The 19,569-nt window shown below is 44.5% G+C and overlaps 1 protein-coding gene across 15 annotated transcripts in view; it reads left to right on the top strand.

The window, feature by feature from the left end:
* Positions 1–7,451: 7,451 nt before the first annotated feature.
* Positions 7,452–19,569, top strand: part of MAGI1 (membrane associated guanylate kinase, WW and PDZ domain containing 1) — a 623,132-nt gene continuing 611,014 nt past the window's right edge. For all 15 annotated transcript variants that reach the window (XM_087431290.1, XM_014793604.2, XM_014793572.2 and 12 more), the window contains exon 1: positions 7,452–7,795. In XM_087431290.1, coding sequence (XP_087287416.1) covers positions 7,483–7,795 — 313 coding nt within the window. In that variant the 5' untranslated portion in view covers positions 7,452–7,482. The remainder of the gene's footprint in view (positions 7,796–19,569) is intronic.

Here is a 19,569-nt window from a genome sequence, read left to right as displayed (position 1 = left end):
GCTGCATGTAAAATCCTTGGGGTACCCAAAGTCAGGCATGCTGAATTTCTCAGCTAGGAATGTTAGAAATGTTCAGGATACAACGACTCCAAATTTGGGTGCTGACTCCCTCAGGGTGGTTGCTCGTAACCACTCTGGGTTTGGCTAAGCTCCCCCTTACCTGGGCAACAGTCCATAAAAATGAGTTTAAAATTCTAGGAATGTGCTAAATCTGGAAAGTGAATAATACATTTTTTGGGTCCTCATTCGTCTGGTTACAAGATTTTGTGGGGAACAATTTTCCAAAGATGGCACAGTTCAAGGAGTAAGGTTGCTCAGATTCCAGATTGCTTCATTATCCTGAGTCAGTTTCCAAAACTCCACCTAGTGTTTGCTGGATCAGCTTTGTGGCAAGACAGAGTTGTGCTTTATGGAACCACATATCCACACTGTGGGCAACTGTAGTCATCTGAGAACTCTATGAATGGCTCTATAAAAGACACCTTTGAGTCCTCTAATGTTATCATAAAACTGGACTTTGTCTTTTACTTCTTAAAATACTATTAAAATAAATTAGAGGGGGAGGAGGCAAGAAGTCTTCCTAATAATGTCACCTTTAACTTCTGAAACCATGCTTTCAGATTACAATCCTCCCTAATGAGATGTCCTCCAGGATCACCCTGGGCTCCCTGTCAGTGAATTTACAAAATATTATTGAACTGGTCTGTTTTCTTGGCTGAGTATCAAGTCAGGAGGTAAAACTTCCTTCAGAAAAAAAAAAAAAAAAAGTGTGACTTCTACTTCAGTTCTATGAGTACCTAGGAGGAATTAACAAAATAAGTCTTTAATCAACATTTGTTGAATGAATGAATGAATGAATGAAAAGAATCTACCAACGGCTGTGCGCCATCTTGGAATATTAAATCTTGTTCAGTTTAGCTTCAGAGAAACTTAAGACTCATTTCAGAACATTTGAAATTAATGTTATGTAGTTTAACAAACCATCTGTATTAAACAAGTATAACACTTGACGGGTTTCCTTTGTAAAGGGTTCCATCCTGCACTGTTGCCAGCCTCAGAATATCTTCAAAATATCTGCCAAAATGTGGGCCAACCACTGCAGGTTTGATTGAAATCAAACTCCTACTACATTCGAATGCTTGGAACTCTTAGTTAACTGTAGATAAGGCGACCATGATAAGATCCTGCAGAGAAACCTTCCTTGAAAGGTTTCCCAGCCTGGTCCCAAGTCCATACACTCTGCCAGGCTTGATCAGGCAGCTGAGGATGTTTGTGACTCACTTGTGTTTACTGTCAAAGCCACTGAAAAGTAGGCAGACTTTACCTCTACTCGCAGCAATGGAAACTGAAAGCTTTAGTATAGACTGAAATTTCTCTGATTGCTTTTCCCATCTGTTAGTGAAAATCTCCTTTCTTCTGGGATTGCTAAACCTGGATGATGTAAGCTGCTTGTGGCTCTTTCCTGGCTGTCTGGAGAAGGCCAATCTGTATGTAGTAGGAGAGGATGAGGGCAACAGAGGAAAGCAGAACCAACAGATAGAGAGAGAGGAAGCTGAGGGCATCCCTTGAGCCTCTTCATTCAGCTGTGCTGAAATCTAGTTTCACCTCTGGAAATATGAGATAATACATTTGCTTTTTTGCTTAAGCCAGTTCAACTGGGTTTCTGTCACTGGTAACAAAAACATCCTAATACAAATAATTACTTTAGTCCCATTCAGAATCCTAAATGATCACTAATAGGGCATTGGTTAAATACATTTTGGAACGTTCGAAGAATGGAATATTGTTATGCCATTGAAAGTGATAAATATAGGTCTATGTTTACAAATAGGAAATTGATAATATATTGGTGAGTGAAAAAGGATAAAAAGGATTATCTTATTCCATAAATTAACTATAAATCCCAAATGAAAGAGATAAAGAGAACTTAAGAGGGTAGACTGTGTGTCTGTGTGTGTATTTGTATTGGCCAAAGTCCAGGAGGAGATACACCAAAAAATAAAAAGTGGTTATCTCTTGGTAACAGAATTTTGAATGACTTAATTTAATGCTGCCTTTTTACTTATCTATTTTTTAAATTGTTCTGCAAAAACTTATATTACTAGGATATTTTTTAAAAATATAGGCATTCCACCCTTGGTTTCAACTTGTATTTTCCTCCTCTTTCATTCAGTTTGTTTTGGTGCAGTAAATTGTTAAAGATTACAATAAGGAAGAAGAAGAAGTAGAGAGAGCACATACCTTCAGTAATAAAATCCTGTATTACCTAAGCATCTACCATGTCCGAATTACTGTATTTTCACAGAGTTGGTGGGCCATGGAATAAAAGAGATACAAATGTCTGTTATCAAGAAAATGCAAATATCCTGTTCTCAAGGAAATTAATAATATCATCAGGTATATTTTCAGTGGAATTATGCAGAATGAGATGCTAATCTGAGATACTTAGCTTTTTATACAGCTGAACCATTTGGGAAATTCTAGGATTTCTCATGGTTTTTCAGACCCAACATCGAATTTCAAATCTTCCAGTTACCAATATTCATTTTTTCTCTTGGAAGTGCAACAGAACATTAGCCAGGATTTTAACCCTCTTCCTGGAGTTCTATCTCTGGGTTATTAAAATAATAGTCCACATGTGATGTCTTGAAAGATCACAAGAATTAACATTTTATTTATTCTTGCCTAGCTAAAAGTACTGAAGGGAGGAATACTCTGGTCAGAGAAAACCACCCATCTGCCTTCTTGTGAGGAAAAGAACAAGTTAGCAAATGAATCATAAATGTGCCTCTGGGAGATGACTAGAAAAATGGTCCTCACTGTCATTTACCTTCTATCTTAACTAGTGGCTTCAACGTCCCCCATTCCCCCACCACAGGTGGTCTTCTGCTCAGTTCTGGTAATTGTTGGTTATCAGTTTGGAGTAATTTACCTTACTGAATACAAAGTATTTATACTGACATCTGTAATATATGCCTCTTGATGGTATTCTTCAGAAATTAAAAGATAACCAATTTATATGTCGTCCTTTTCCTCCTAGATAACCAACTTATTTCCCATCCTTACATTTTCAGAAAAATGAGGTAAAATACCACTTCAGACTGCAATGATAAATTTCTTTAATCACAAATGGAAAGCTTCAGGAAGAAATGTATTTGGGAGAAAGAGAAGAAATGCACATTTTATATTTGTGGCTTTTGTTTTTTTCTTCCCTTTAGTGGAACGAGCTATAGGAAAATAAGATCTTAATTTGTGCTGAGTTTATGATGTTATGGTTTACTTCTCATCTGAACCTACTGTGTTTATTAAGAGTGCATTGTTGAAATGCTTACGCAATAACAGTACAAGGACGTTTGGCACGTCACCTGTACCACAGCCCACAGATCTCCAAACACTTTAGAAATGTTTGCAAATTAATCCTCTTTACATTCCAGTAAATCATTCGATCGTCAGAGCCCACAGATGCGGAACAGGAGATTGGATTCCAGAGTGGAACACTGTATTCCTTCAGATGCAAGGGGGGAGACAGGAGGGTGCTGAATTAGTGTGCATACACTGTGTGGCAGATTCAGGAGCCAAAAACACGCTGTTACCCAAATATGCTAAATGGCAGACCGCCACATCCTACACCCACATAGCACAATGGTTCTGAGCATGGGCTTTGGGTCGTGATTCTGGGTTCACATCCAAGCGTTATCACTTCCAAGCTCTTGAGCAAGTTTCTTTACTGCCCTAGCTTCACTTTCCTCAATTATAAAATCAAGATCATTCATGTAAAATCGAGGTCATATGTACTGCACACGGTTGTTGTGATCATTAATTAAAATAATGCACATAACTACCCTGGCACACATGATAAGCCTCAAAGTTAGGCATTTTATGGCATTATTTTCCTCATTGGAATGTATTGCCAAAGTCATAGCATAAGTGAGAGAAGCCACAACACTAGGATCCCACTTTACATCTATTCAAGAAAAATCTACTTCAAGACCAGGTAAATATGAGCTCTTTCAGGAAAACAATCTATAAATACCTGGGTTCCAGCCATCAAATCTGAGTGGGCTTTGTGTCAAAGGTCACATATTATACAATTTAACATTACACTTCATCCATGCATGCACGTATTCATTCAACAAGTATGTATGGTGCACACTCCACACAAGGCATGGGTTTGGGTGCTGAGGATTCAAAAGTTGCATGGGACAGATATGATTTCTGCCCTGAAGTTGCTTCCAGTCTGGGACACAGGAACTGGACCAGGTGAAACAGTAGACAGAAAGGGTGAGGGCAAGAGTGTCTGGAAATTGGCAGTCTTAGCTGCTTTGGAGGTTGCAATTATTTCTTTTATGTTCTTGGATTATAGTATGTCTCTCTATACTGCTCTCCATCCTGCCCTCTGTACCCTTAGGTATCCCTTCTTTTCTTGGGGTTATTGCACATCTAAAATCTGAAGTGTGCTACATTCCAAGTTCTGTCCTCTTCTAGGGACACCTAGAATCCTGGAGAGGGAAGATGGTGCTGCTGCAGTGGGAGGAATCACAAAACACTTGGTCTCACCCATCCACTGGACTCCTCCAGGTGGGAGTGCGAGTTGAGCAGGGAGGTAGGGAACCACTGATTCTTGGCAGGTGGGGGAATTCTTGACAAGCAATCAGACTACTAGAATATAGAGTGGGGAAACGCTCAAGATTAAGCTTACTAGTGACTTGTAGGGGAATCTGGGACTCTCCTCTAAGGTGGCATGCAAAAATGGGCACTTTTGTGGGAAGATCACTCAACAAATACTTGAGCATTAACTAGGTACCAGGCACTGTTCTAGGAACTGGGAATACATCAGTAAACCAAACTGCCAAAGTTCCCTGCCCTCATGGAGCTTACGTTCTACAGGAAGATGTGGACCACAAGCTTATTCTCCATCTCCAAAGGAGTGTGTGATACAAAAAATGCTCAACAATCAGGATGCTAGACCTGTGGTACCAGCACCACTTAAGGGGAACTTTAAAGGTACAGATGATAGAGCCTATCTCTGAGATTCTGATTGGCTGGGTCTGTGTTTGGGCTCCGGAATAAACATTTTGAAGCTCCCACTCATTTTGATCCAGTCAAGTTTGAGACAAACTGATTGCTTCTGAGAAAAGAGGCTGGAGATGAAGTTTCCCTCACCAAGAAGAGCCAAGGAAAATTGGCTACTTCCTTCTTTCACAAATACTACAAGGACATCCCAAGAGAGAAGCATCAACATTCTTCACTTATTTTTATTAGCTTAGACTAGCACCCTACAGTGCTTTAAAAATATTTAAATGTACGCCTACATATTTTAATCTTTAGAAAGGTGGGGATGAATTATAATTATCATCATCTAACTTGAAACTCCAAATGATTTCCTAATTCTCTTTCTAAATACTACTGCTAATAATAATGTAAGTTATACGCCACTTTACAAGGATTCATTTTACAAGCTGGGCACTTTACAAGTGTTCTCGCATGCAATACTCCCAAGAACCTTGTGAGGTATTGTTATACTCACAAAACAGGGGAGTAATGGAGGCTCTGAGGGGTCACAGAGCTTGCTCAAGGTCACACAGAGAGTGGACCAATGGGAACCCAAACCGCAAACCCCAGCTCTCACCCCCCACTGCTGCGGCATCCCATCGCTTCTGAATCCCTTCCACTTACCTCCCTTATTTAGCACTTGGAATCTCTCCTGTGACCAAAGATGAACAAACAAGTTATAAATCACTAAGAAAACGAAATTGTTCGGGAGACTGTACCGCCCAGGCCGATTTGGGGAGTATCTGGGGTGGGCAGCCTTCCTGGTGCAGGCTCTTTTTTAGGTCCGCAGCCCCCAAGTTCGTTCCGCAACCTCGCCGGGACAGATGCTGGCTCTACCCCCGCTCCAGGCCGGCGCCAGAGGTGAAGGCTCTCTCTACACCCACCCCCGGGCTGCGAATTGCGAGAGGTGGCTGCTGCACCCACGCCCCACCGAGTGCAGATCCCAGACCCGGGGGTGAGCCTTATCTCCTGGCCTCGGCGGGTCCGAAGGCTTCCTGGCTCAGCCAGGAACTTGAGCCCGGGACAGATGACTGGCTCCAGAAGTCTTTGCTGGAATGGCAGTTAAAAAGCTAGACCCCCTTTTGGGTGGAAGACCCGATCGCCTTCTAGTCTTTTGGCTTCTTTCCCTCGCCTATCGTTTTCCGTGGGTCCTAAAAAGTTCGCCCCAAAGTTTAAGGGTGCGGGTATGTGTGTGTGGGAGTGTGTGACGCTAACAGGGATCCCAGTTAGGGGGTCCAGGGGGCCCCCACCGCCCCCATCCCCCAGGGTCGTAGAGACACTGGCTGACGCCGCTCCAGGACCCGAACCCGCAGACGCAGAGCAGGCGGGGAGCAGACGCGCGCCTCCGGATCAGGCTCAGGGGTATTAGAGGGAAATGTGGCGGGTGGCGGCGGACAAGCCGGGCTGGGTGACCGACAGCGTGGCCAGCCACTGGCCGAGGGCGGTTAGGAGGCTTAGGCCGGCGTGAGCGCGTGCATGTGTGCGTGAGTGTGAGCGCGAGGGTGAGTGTGCGAGCCTCCCCAACCCCCACCTGTTTGAAATGGTTTTAAAATGCCAAAGCCAGATTGCCCATATATCAAAAGTTGCAAACAGTTGGAGTAAAACACGTGCGCGTCCCCCTAGCCCCAAAGGGATTTCTTGAGTCTAGGACACTGCAAGATAAGCAGGAGGAATAAAAGAGGTGTAAGAAAGGCAGTAAGTTGCCGTCTTCTGAGGGTCGGTTTTAGGACCCAATGGGAAGCACATTGGAATCTCTTCCACTGGGAAGGCGGGGTGGGGCGGGCCGGTCGGCAGGCGGCCGCGGGGCGCATGCGCGCGCGTCTCCTCTTGCCGGCCGCTGCGCTCGGCGGCGCGGAATAGAATGAACTGTAACAAAACAAGCCGAGCCTTTGTATCTGCTTAAAGGGGCCGCAGGCGCTTCCCTCCTGTTCCCCTCCACCCCCGCTCCGCAACCGCGTCTCCAGGGCTCCCAGCAACTGGCTGGAAGGGCTTCCCTCACCCTCAGGAACAGCCCGCCAACGAGGAAAGGCGAGCCAGGCGGGAGGCAAACAGGCGACACCGCGTTTCTAAGAGGCAAGAAAGAAAGGAAGGAAGGAAAAAAAAATAACCCGAGCGGCGCAGAGTGGACTCTGATCGGGAGAGCACGGTCGGGCGCCGGAACGTGGACCTAGAGGCGCCGGAATGCAGACAAAGCTCGCGGGCGCTTGTGCAGGACTCGCGGGGAAGCCCAGAAAGTTTGTTTTATGATGGCTTGAGTGCGCGAGTGTGTGCAGGGGAGCGGGGCTGCCAAGTTTCTCTCTCCCGTTGCGTTACTTGAGGGGAGATGCCTCTCCCATGAACCAGCGGAGGCTTGGGGGCTTGTGCTGTGGGGGGCACCTGTCTCTCATTTTATTATTATTTTTTTGGGGGGGAGGAGGGGTGTAACTCATCATGTCGAAAGTGATCCAGAAGAAGAACCACTGGACTTGCAAGGTTCACGAATGCACCGTGAAGCGGGGACCCCAGGGCGAGCTGGGGGTGACGGTGCTGGGGGGCGCGGAGAACGGGGAGTTTCCGTATGTCGGAGCGGTGGCGGCGGCCGAGGCGGCGGGGCTCCCCGGCGGCGGCGAGGGCCCGAGACTGGGCGAGGGGGAGCTGCTTCTGGAGGTGCAGGGGATCCGGGTGTCCGGCTTGCCCCGCTATGACGTGCTGGGAGTCATCGACAGCTGCAAGGAGGCCGTCACCTTCAAAGCCGTCAGACAAGGTAGGACGGGACGCGTGTCTGGGAGGCGTCCCCAGAAAAGGGGAGCGGTCTTCGGAGTGCGCTCCCCCCACCATCTCGATTTCGCGCTTTCCTCCTCCGAACGGGGCGAAGAGGGGAAGTTGAGGCCGTGCGCCCTGTCGTGGTGAAATACGCAGAGTTGTTGGGAGGTGGTGGGTTGTTTGCCCACCTGCGTTGGGAAGAGGGGGTTGGGTTTGCGCAGGGAAGCGGGAGATGTTTCCCAGCCCTGGTTTGCCAACCTGTTATCTCAGCCACCAAGTGCAGCGCGGCTTCGCCTGCGCCTGGAGAGTGGGGGAACTGAGGCAGGGGCGGAGGTGGACGCTTTCTGGGCTCCTTGAGGGAGTGATGCAGCCAGGGGAAACTGCTGCGTGCTTTTGCCACTTGTCTGTTTCCAGACCTGGAGAATGGGTATGAACGAGGAGAGGGTCTTGAGTTATTGAACCTCCATCAGAAAATCGGCTTCACCCTGCACCCCTCCAGGTGGGTTGGGGCCTGACTGCCTGGTGGTTCCTAAGCCCGCGGCCTGAAGATCCTGCATTCACCTTACAGCCAGATGACGCATGTGTCTCCACCGTGTGGCCCAGCCCCGGGCGTGGGGGGCGGGGAGAGGGGGTATTTCTCTCTCAGCGCAAATCAAGCCCAGGTTTGTGCTGCCACCACCATCGTTGATGATGATAATGGTAGCTGCTATTCACTGTTAGCTTCCTGCGTGCCAGGCTCTGTGTCAAATGCTTTGCTTGCACTCCCTTGTTCTGATTCACAGTTCTGAGAGCGAGTTGTTCTTATAAACCCCATATTACAGATAAGGAAACTGGGACTGGCGTTAGTTAAGTTACTTGCCCAAGGTCACACAGATACCAAAAGTGAGGGTTTGAGCCCTTGCCGCAGAGCCTTAAGCACTGAGGAGGTGGAGGTAGGGGGATGACCCTGGGGGATTGGAGGGGCTGACTCGTGAGGAGGGAGTGGAAGCGAATTCCTCTCTCTGAAGCTTGTAGAGGAGTGATGACCTCTATGGTGGCTGCTGGTGGTGGAGAGTCCCTTATATCTCAGTTTGGTACAGGCAAGTGGCTGTTTCTATGTCAGCCCAACAGAGAAGGATTCGATTCCATTAAAGGGATCACTTGTAGGACCAAGCGTTATGATGCATCTTCGCCCGCATGAAAGCACCAGAGGAGGTGGCCAAGTTGAGCGTGGTGAAAAGTTCCCATATGTGCCTGCAGGCCTGGAAGGGCAGCAGCAGCTAGAGGAATGTGTCAAAGGAAAGGAGGGCTGGGCTGGGCTGGGCTGAGCTGAGCTGAGCTGGTCTGGTCCTCCTGGAAACAGGCCTGTTCCAGATGCAGCGGAGGAGGGGGCAGGGAGAATTGGGCCTTTTAGTAGCTTTGGGAGCTGAGGAGCTGACAGTTATGGAAAACTCTTTCCATTTATGTCTTCATCTTCCACTTGGACACCTCCTCCAAGAAGCCCTCCAGCATCCTGCCACAATGAACATGCCTTCCTCCTCTGGGCTCCCCTAGTGTGTACCTTGTAGTTTTTTACTTGCTCTGAACTATGAGTTAGGTCCCTTCCCTCATTTCCATCCAAGGTGGTATGCTCATTGAAGGAAGAGGCTGTGCTTCATTCACTGCACATCTCCCCAGGCTTTGCTTGAGGTCCAACACTTTGACTCACCTGAGAATGTGTCCTCATCTGTAAACTGCCTCTTCCATGGATAATACATAAGCTAATAAGTGGAAAGAGCAGAACAGAGCCTGGCACATGGTAAATGCTCAATAAAGATGAGCTATTATTGTTATGTTTAAACTGAATTTAAGCAGTTATTTATTTCTAAGTGTAGCTTTATTGTCAGGAACCTGCATTATGAATTTAATGCCAGTACCTGGATTATTAGGACTTGATAGAACTGTAGAGAAAATACTGTGTCAAAGCATTTGATGGGAGCAGCTACGGTTCTCAGTTCAGGGGCATTTTGGAGAAGGGGCTGGAGGAAGGACAGCAGGGGTACCTGCTCATCTGGTGGGGAGTCTACTGGTGTCTAATGGGTCCTGTATGGGGACCTGTTTTCAGTGGGCATGAAGCTGAATGTGGCTGATCCTCCTCTTTCCACCAGTTATCAAAGATCAGGGAGGCGTTGTCCCAGGGCTGCCTCATCATGGAACTTAGGAAGGTTGGTCACATGATCAGGTGTGTTTGGAATTGGACACCTCTGGGTTAGAGGGAAACTGTGCTGTCTCCAAGTGTAACCTCCCTTCACCCAGAACTATTCTCTGTGCTTCACAGGAGTGTTCATAGCAGGGGGGTGTGTGTGTGTGTGTGTAAATCTACTTGTTCTCCTTGTAATAGGGTAGAATAAAGATGTGGATGGGGACACTTGAATGGCCTGGAATCCACTACAGTGTGAAAGCTACTATTTCATGTAATAATTAACCTAAAATTGTTGGCTCTTCTGACGTCTTTATTAAAGAAAGATGGCACTAGAAAGCATGTCACCAGTCGTCTGTTCCCTCTTTCATATCGAGAATGTGATTTAAAGTATACGACAGAATTGATCTTCCTGTGTCTTCATTAGTGTCTTCATTTTAATCATATTAGGTAGGCTCATACTTGGTACATGGTAGAGGAAAATGTTACTTTTGTGTTGTCTGCACCCTGAGCTAGCCACTCCCAGGGACATGGGTCACGCTGGGTGTTGTCTGTATGGAAATGTCACGGTCTTCTTGTGGGAGAAAATTCTGCTGTTTCTATTTCGTGGCAGCTCTCTGCAAAGATGCACAGACCAAAATAGTCTGTAGCAAATGGTATTATATGAAGCAAGACTGGATTGTGAAGGAATCAAGCTAGATGGATCTCCCAGGTTGGAATGGGTTCATTTTAAATGGAGAAGACAGTTTTTTGTCACAAAGTGCCAAAAAGATTTTCATATACATATATGTTATTTTGTATATATAATAAAGCTTATGTATATACATACTTTATAAGTATGTATCTACCTATAGTAAAATGCACAGATCTTAAGTATATAGTTTGATGCATTTTGATAAATGCATATGCTCATGTTATCTTCACCTAAATCAAGGTGTAGAACATTTCCATACCCCAGAAATTTCCCTGATGTCCTTTTCTGGTCAGTTCCCCCCACCTCCTCCAGAGGCAAAGGCTGTTTGATTTCTTTCACCATGGATTAGTTTTGTCTATTACTGAAATTCATGTAAATGAAATAATACAGTATGTACTCCTTTGTGTCTGGCTTTTTTCACTCAACAAAGTATTTTGGGGCCGGCCCCGTGGCTTAGCGGTTAAGTGCGTGTGCTCCACTGCTGGCGGCCTGGGTTTGGATCCCGGGCGTGCACCGACGCACTGCTTCTCCAGCCACGCTGAGGCCGCGTCCCACATACAGCAACTGGAAGGAGGTGCAGCTATGACATACAACTATCTACTGGGGCTTTGGGGGAAAAAATAAATAAAATTAAAAAAAAAAACAAAGTATTTTGGAGATTTCATATTGCTATGTGTATCGTTGTTCTTTTTTATTCTTGAGTAGCACTCCATTGTCTTCATATACCAGTTTGTTTCTATTTTTGCTGGTCAGTGGACGTTTGGACTGTTTATCATTTTTGGCTATTATGAATAAAGCTGCTATAATGTTCCAATTGCTCTACATCTTTGCCAATCTTCGATCTCGTCTATCTTTTGAATTTTAGCCATTCTAGTGTATGTGGAAAAAGAAAAAGAATAATTAAGGAAACTTTGCTCTAGGATGTAGCTAGTATTTATTAAGCCCTTGCTTTAGAATGTGCCAGGCCCTTGGATGACTAGTGCTTCATGGGCTTTTTGTTCTCTATTCCTCACGACTGGACTCGGATATCAGAAACTGAGGCCCAGAGAATTTGGGTGGCTTTTCCAAGGGTCACACAAGTAGCAGAAGTAGAGCTGGAACTCAGGTATGTTGGATTCCAAAACTCATGCTCCTAATTCCTGGGTCAGTGGGTCTCAAAGTAGGGTCCCCAGACTGGTAGCGTTACCCTCACCGGGGAACTGCTTAGACATACAGATTCCCAGCCCTACTGGATTCTGAAACTCAGCGGGTGGAGCCTGAGGGGTGTTTTTAACAAGCCCTCAGGTGATTCTGATGCATGTTCATTGTGAGAACCACTGCCCTAGGGTATAGACTGATGTTGAGAAGCTGACATCAAATGAGGCAGGTGACCTGGGTTCCAGAACAAGCTCTACCAGCTAATGCTGTCATCTCCGGCAAGTCACTCTGTTTGGGCCTAAGTTTCTTCTTGCTGAAAATAAATGGGTTTGCCCCTTCAGGTCTTTTGCACTCGTAAAATGCTGCGATTCCATGAATAACCCAGACTCCAAAAGTTTAAAGTGGTGTGATTGTAGTTTCCCAAACTGGTCATATTATAGGTCATGCCTACATATTTTTGTAGGTGATTTTTGTGGTTTTGCAAATTACCCAGGAACTGAAACTATCCCTCCACTTTTTTATAGACAGAATGGAGACCATAAATAAGATGCAATTTAAAAACCACGACACCGCCACCAGACCGTTCCCCTCACGGTAATGAGGGAATTATGACCACATACAATTGAATATAGTTCTTTGTGCCCTTTTGTGTTTTGTTTTGATGTTGTGTATTTTGACCAATTAGGATATATTATAACAGCTCTGGAACAAAATAATTCTGCTCTCATTTTAGAACACAGTGCCTTGTCTTGTTTTTCTGTGAGTTCTGCTTCAGGGTCTCTGGGCTTGATTTTTCTTGCCCCCTAGATGGTCACAAGATTGACTCCTCTTCTCAGTGTCTCTTCAGAGAGACCGTCTTTGAGCTCCTCATCCAGTGGTGTGCTGCTAAACGCTTAACCAGCTCTGATAGAGGGGAGACCCTGATTTGTAGCATCACTGGAGTTGGGAAAAGATGCCTGTGATCGGTTCTCCAGAGCCAGTATGGGCTGGCCGCAGCACACCACTGACTGCATATAAGAGAGCTCCCAGAGTCACGTGCCGTCCTCTCATCCTGTTTTGTCTTCATAGCCTGTCACAATTTCACATTGTCTTCTTCTGTTTCTTCTTTATTGTCTGTCTCCCTTCCCGCTAGAATGTAAGGTCCCTGAAAAGAAGCAGCTTATCTCACTTGTTCGCCCCTCTATTTCCGAGGGCCTAAAATAGTTCCCAGCATATCATAGGTGCTCAGGAAAAGTTGTTGGATGTGTGACTCAATTTTCCACTGTCGCTTCTTATTCAGATGATGAGTACAGACTAGGCCATCTACAACGTCTTCCCCCCTTTCTCCTTATTCACCTTTTACTGCTTCTCATTTAGGGTCCTAATATGTTCATTTTCTCGTCACCGGATCTTCCAATCAGCTGATTCCCTGTGTCTAATAATTTATACTGAGCTATAAATAAATATATGACCGACAAGGCTTAATGAATTATATTTGACTATTTCTGCGTGTTGACTCTCTAACTGGAGTTTAAGTAAAATTTCAGATGGTCAGCAGGCAGGATGATGAGGGACTTTGGTGTTGATGTGGGCCCTGCTCTACGTCAACATCCGTAAGAATGACACTTTACCTCCATTTTCTTGTAGAATTGTCCCCGTGTACAGTTTTCCCAGCCAACAGCAAATCAGATCTTTGCTACAGAAAACAGTCTGATTTTTGTCCTCTCTTGCTCTTAAATTGTGCTTTGTGTTTGTCTTTTTTTTTTTTCTTAACTTAAACTTTGAAAAATCAATCTGTTTTTGTTCTTGGTGCCAAAAGACCACTCTCCGAAGGATATTTTTAGGTTACCCTATGGAACATTCCACAGCTTTTACAAAAAATAATGCAAGGACAGGCAACCCAACTTGTCCATTGTTTCCAGTGGCCACCTTTTGCCAATGGCTGTGTTATTTAAAAATAGATTAACTTGGCCTTATGATGCAATGGCATACAGTTGGCTCACTGCATTTGTTGGCATTCATTACCCAGCTAGTTTCGGTTGGCAGAATTGATGATATCCACCAAGGGGAATTAAGTGGTTTATAAGAGAAAACATTCTGACATCTCCTTACCGCAAGGGTTTACATGAAGGATGTTGCTTTATAAACGATGGTTATTTAATGCAAAACACCGGTCTCTGATGTAGTGGTCCCTTCCTTGAGTTTGTATATATGTGTAACAGGATATACTGATTTTGTATACACTGAGAATAAAGGCTGTCAAATTCGTTAAGGGCTGACGTTCACATCCTAAAAAAGTAGGTTAGGTTACCACGTTCCTGCCTGTCTTTATGCAGCTCATATGTGAGATCTATAACCTTGAAAAATCCCTAGTAAACACTGGAGCTTTGCTGTCCTGCACCCCTATGGATGTCTGCATTGATATAGCATTAATTATGAATTTGTTTTGGTGTTTCCACAGCTGAACCCCCTTGGATGTCAGGGACCTATCATATGGACTTCTACTTTATAGTCAGGTGTCCTCTGGAGGGTGCAGTGTGTTCTGATGTCAGCCTTTCTGAAGGCATCTAGCAAAATTAGAAGATGTAAGTTGAACAGTGTCTTTTATGATTAAATAATAATCTTCTCTTTTTATAGCCAAGTAATTAAAGAATGGAGTAATCCATTACTTAGTCATTTCTCGAGGCCCTGTCTCAGAGTGAAAACCCAAGTCGTTACAGTGACTCGCAAGGCCCCCCGTGATCTGGCCATGACATTTCTTCTCTCTCCCCATCCGTGGCCTGCTAGTCCCCACCTGGACATCTGGAAGGCTTGCTCCCTCTTGATCTTCATGTCTTTCCCAAATGTCACCTTCTCAGTGACACCTCCTCTGACCACATTATTTAAGCCATAATTCCACTGCCACTTGTCATTCCCTCTTCCCTGTCTCTGCTTTATTTTACTCCATAGTCTGTAGATCATTTCAAAATCAGTAAGTTCCTTATTTTGTCTTTCCTTCTAGATAGACTGTAAGCTCTGGGAGGCAGGTGTGTTGTTGATCTGTTCGCAGTGGCATCCCCAGTACCGAGGACGGTGCCTGGTGCATAATACTTGCTCAAGTATTTGTTGAATGTCCACTCTCCAAGTTAGAATTGGAATAAATCTCTCCTAAGCTCTGAAAATTCCAGTATTTGAAAGTCTCTGAAAATGTAGGTACTAATTTGTGATAGATCACATTAAACTTGATAAGGTTTAAACATTGCAGTCTGTGACTGGGGCTAAATAGAGCTTAGCTGATTGAATTAGGAATATTCTTGAAGACAATGAGCGTTGCTGGCCTGTTTCAATTGGTCTTCATATTACCAGCTTAGGGCAGCACTGGGCTGAGTGTGTCAGGGAACTTTGCAAACTCTCTCACCCTCAAATGGACTGTGAGAGGTCGTTCTGGGCACTGTCAGCTGTGTGCATAGACTTTTTCTGTTACCATCTCCAGTGTTGTGAGACTGAGTTATGTAAGAGAATTACATTCTCCCAGCTAAGGTGTCAACCCCACCATTGTTGCCGGAGGAGGCATTTGTGTGTGCTTTTAATGGGAGGTAGTTACGTTTTCCACAATAAGGCAAATCTTTTAGCCATTGTGAGACAAGACTCGAAGCTCTTTTATGGCAGTGGCATGATGGTACAATTAAAAGGCAATTATGCCCTGATTATGAGCCATGTTTAAAATTATTGCTGTATACATGTTAACAGGACTGCAGTGCTGCTCGTAAAATCCACAAATATCAATTTATTGATGTATTGTAGATTCCCAGGTTTTGGAGTCAGGCTGACCTGGATTAGAAGCCAGGCTTTTCAGTTTATTATCTGGGTGACTTAGGGCGACATACATCACCTCTTTGTGCCAGTATTTCCCTCTCTGAAAATGGAGATAATAATGATACCTACTTCCAAGGTTGATGAGATTTAAGTAAACCACATGGCACAGCGCCTGGCACATAGTGAGTGCTCAGTAGATGTTGGCATCTGTTATTGTTTGATGTTCCCCTTTGGAAAATACTCCAGAGAGAAGAGTCTCATGAGAGATGGAGATTGCGATACACAGTTCCCTGGAGAGCTTTTCAAGTCTAGAAAAAACCCTCATTTTTCTGCATGATTCAGATGCCACTTTTTTAAAATGCTGAGACTGGATTAGTACAGACAAGTAAGAAGGAAACCTCCAGAACTCATCGTGTGTGTGTCGGTGGAGATCTGAGCCGCCTGAACTTCTCCCACATTGTCGCTGGTGATGAATTGTTTCTAATGACTGTTATCATCAGGTCCCAGGTTGCTGTAGGGCGTAGAGGGAGGACAAGTCCTTTCTCTATTTACTGGGGGTCCCAGGCAGGCCAGTACTAGCAAGGATGATTCTTGAGAACTGGACTCTGAGGTCCTCTGATCTTCCTGGCACACACCTGGACTCCCACATCAGGAATGGCTGGGGAGGCCATGGGGCTTGGTGATATAAGAGTTTGGAGTCAGACCCGTTGGGTTCAAATCCAGGCTCTGCCACTTCCCAGCTGTGTCACTATGGGCATGTCAACCTTCCAGAATGGCATTTCTCCCAGTTGAAGATGAGAATAATATCTACCTGGTAGGGTGGTTGTGAGGATTTAATGAGAAAACGTATGCAAAACATATAGTGCTCTGCTTGGCACATAAGTGCCACTTACTGAAATACCTACATAGGCAGCCGTGATCATTTTCAGTTGAGGAATGGAGACCCATCATGGAATTCCTCTAAAGCAGGAGTGCTCAACCAGGGGTGGTTTTGCCCCCTAGGGTCATTTGGCAATGTCTGGAAACATTTTTGGTTGCTACGACTCAGGATGGGGGTGGTGGCATTTAGGGAATAGAGGCCAGGGATGCCGCTAAACATCCCACAATGCACAATACAGCCCCCACAACAGAGAATTATCCAGTCCCAAACGCAATAAGGCTGAGGTTGTGAAACCCTGCTCTAAGGTATAACTTCATAGTTGACACTTGGAATCTGATTAGGAGCGATAAACTAATAATCATAACTATTATTTATTGATCTTCTGACGTGTCACTGAGACCCAGGTTAGGGTCTTGCCTAGGCAGATGATGTCACTCTCATTTTAGCCGTGAGAAAATTAGCTGGAGACGTCAAGTAATTTATCCTGGCCCCCAGGAGGCTGACAGGTGGGATTAAGCTCAGATCTGCCTGGTTCCAAAATTCAGTTCTGAGGTTTCCACACTAGAAATGTACTGACTCCATAGTCTGAAGCCCTAATGTCCTTTTGCTGTGAGGGTCCACGTGGATGCCCCTCTTTTAGGCTGTACTATTGCTGCCCGAGACAGCACAACATACCTGGTGACCCCACTGAAGATAGTCCTAAAAATGGATTCCCAAAGTGTTTATCAGCCAGAACACAGGGGCTGCTGCTACATATTTTCAAACAATTCTGCTTGTTGGCCTTCTTCAGTTTTCCCTGGTCTCCCTCACCAACACTGTTGATTCCTTCCTCCTCTGTGCTCTTTTTTTTCCCACGCACGTCATGATTTCAAGAGTCACAATAGTGTCTTGTAATTCTAGATTCGCCTGTCTGTCTCCCGTCCTGGATTGTGTTTTGTGAATTCTTGAAGGCAGCATTCCTGTTTTATGTCTTTGTCATCTCTGCCCTCTGTAGGTGCTCAAGAAATATCTGTTGAATTCTTTTGAGGGTAACGAGTTGGCATTAACTTTTAACTAAATAAAAAAAAATTCTTGCCTAAGATCTTGTTGGCTAGAAAATCCGTGGCTTATTTTTAAGGCATATTAAATATACTTAGCCATATGTCTGACTTTTCTGTGATGATTTCAGATGGTTGTCTGGCAGTTGTTGTAGCATTTTGAACTGTAGAGAAAATATTGAATTAATTGTGATGAAGGTCTTAGAGGGCCTTTATTCTGACCAGATGTGTGCAGCCATTCAGCCTATTGCTTATGTAATGCGGCCACGAAAGGCATTCGCTTTGGCCTGATTTAAATAGACTCAGTATTTTACCACCTGGATTCTTGGCCAAGCATTAGAATTTACATCTGATAGGGAGAGCATGTTCATTTCCTCCTCCAACTATCAGCCTGTTTAAGTCTGTGTGACTTGGTTAAGAATTCAAAACTCAAGATGAAGTTGTTAAAGAACTTTCTTTGGTGTTGGAGCATGTGTTTTTTTTTTTTTTAAACAAAGCATAGGCGTCTAGATTTTGGTTTCTAATTTTTTAAAAACTCAAATAGTACGGTGACGTTGTATGACTGTCAATCACTATCCATAGTTGGTCTGTGCTTCCACAGCTTATGTTTTTTTCCTGGTGAAATTTAATTTCTTTTCCTCCATTTAAACAATGTGTACAATTCAGAAAGATGTAAATATGAAAGGAAAAGGTATCCACATTGCTCATAATCCCACCTTAGAGAAATACATTTGTTAACACTCTATTTTTATCCGGACACGTACATATATAAACACACACCCCCCCACACATACTTTTTTTTCCTTTTGTTGGTAGGTTTTTTGGGGGGAGGGTCTTTTTCTTATGAAAATCGGATAATGCAACACATGCTGTTTTGGTGGGATGTTTCTTTGTGCCCTAACAATATATCATGGACTTTTTTCTACACTACATATAGATCTACTTTACCATTTCATGGGCTGTGGAATCAGTTTTTGGATGTGGTATAAAGTATTAAACCATGCTTGGAGGATGAACAGGTTGTTTTTGATTCCCTGTTTTACACAACACATTGATGAATATCCTGATGCATATATTTTAGTGAACTTCTTTTGATATTTTCTTCAGATAGATGTCTAGAACTCTTGGCTCACATGAATTTTATTTTTTTATCCCCACCAGCATGTTGCTTTTCAGAGAGTGTGTGAACTTATATCCCTGCTGCCTGTATATGAGAGTCTTGTGTTGCTTCACTTATCTCGGTTATAACAGATACTACCTAGCACTGGAATTGTTTATTTATAACATCGCAAGCTCAAATATTGAGTAGGTATTTTAAAATACATTAGAGGGCTGGCCCCGTAGCTTAGTGGTTACTCTGACATTTGACCACCCCCACTAACTGCCTCACTCCACTGCTGGCGGCCCGGGTTCGGAGCCCGGGCGCGCACTGACGTGCCAGTTCTCCGGCCATGCTGACACCGCGTCCCAAATACAGCAACTAGAAGGATGTGCAACTATGTCATACAACTATCTACTGGGGCTTTGGGGGAAAAAATAAATAAAATTAAAAAAAAATAAAAAAAATAATAAAATAAAACACATTAGGGAGTGGTGGGGACTGGGGTCAACTGGAAGGGCATGTCTTGTTCAAAGGGAGCAATTGCCACTCAGCTTCAGCCTGTTGCCGTCATGTGGGAGGGAACATTGGCCCAGTGTTGCCAGATTTTTCAAGTTTTCAAGAGAATCCAGAAACCTGAATTTGTTAAAAAAAAAATGACCTTTGCCAATTTAAAAATGTTGGTTCAAAGTTCTTTCAAAAGCACGGGTGAATCAAACAAAACAAATCTGGGAGCCGTATTTGGTCCTGAGGCGACAAGCTTGCAACCTCTTGTTTTGTATTTGTCTCTCTCACTTGATGTCTCTCACACTTTGTCTCTTCAGTAATCCCATTTCTTACTCTTGTCTGTATTCTCAGGGCCCGGGATGGTGAGCATCTTGCAGTGAGGGTCAATCAGTGTGTGTTGAAGCGAGTAACAAGTTCCAGAAGTGGTCCAGTTTTTCACTCTGGTCCACGTAAGTTTATTTGAGGCCCAGCTGGTGACAGCTTCCCCCC

The sequence above is a fragment of the Ceratotherium simum genome, chromosome 5 (genome assembly GCF_057802395.1).
Source record: "Ceratotherium simum simum isolate JZ-2026a chromosome 5, ASM5780239v1, whole genome shotgun sequence".
In the NCBI taxonomy this organism is placed as follows: domain Eukaryota; kingdom Metazoa; phylum Chordata; class Mammalia; order Perissodactyla; family Rhinocerotidae; genus Ceratotherium; species Ceratotherium simum.
The sequence above is the reverse complement of the archived record's forward strand: the minus strand, read 5'-3'. Positions and strand labels throughout refer to the sequence as shown.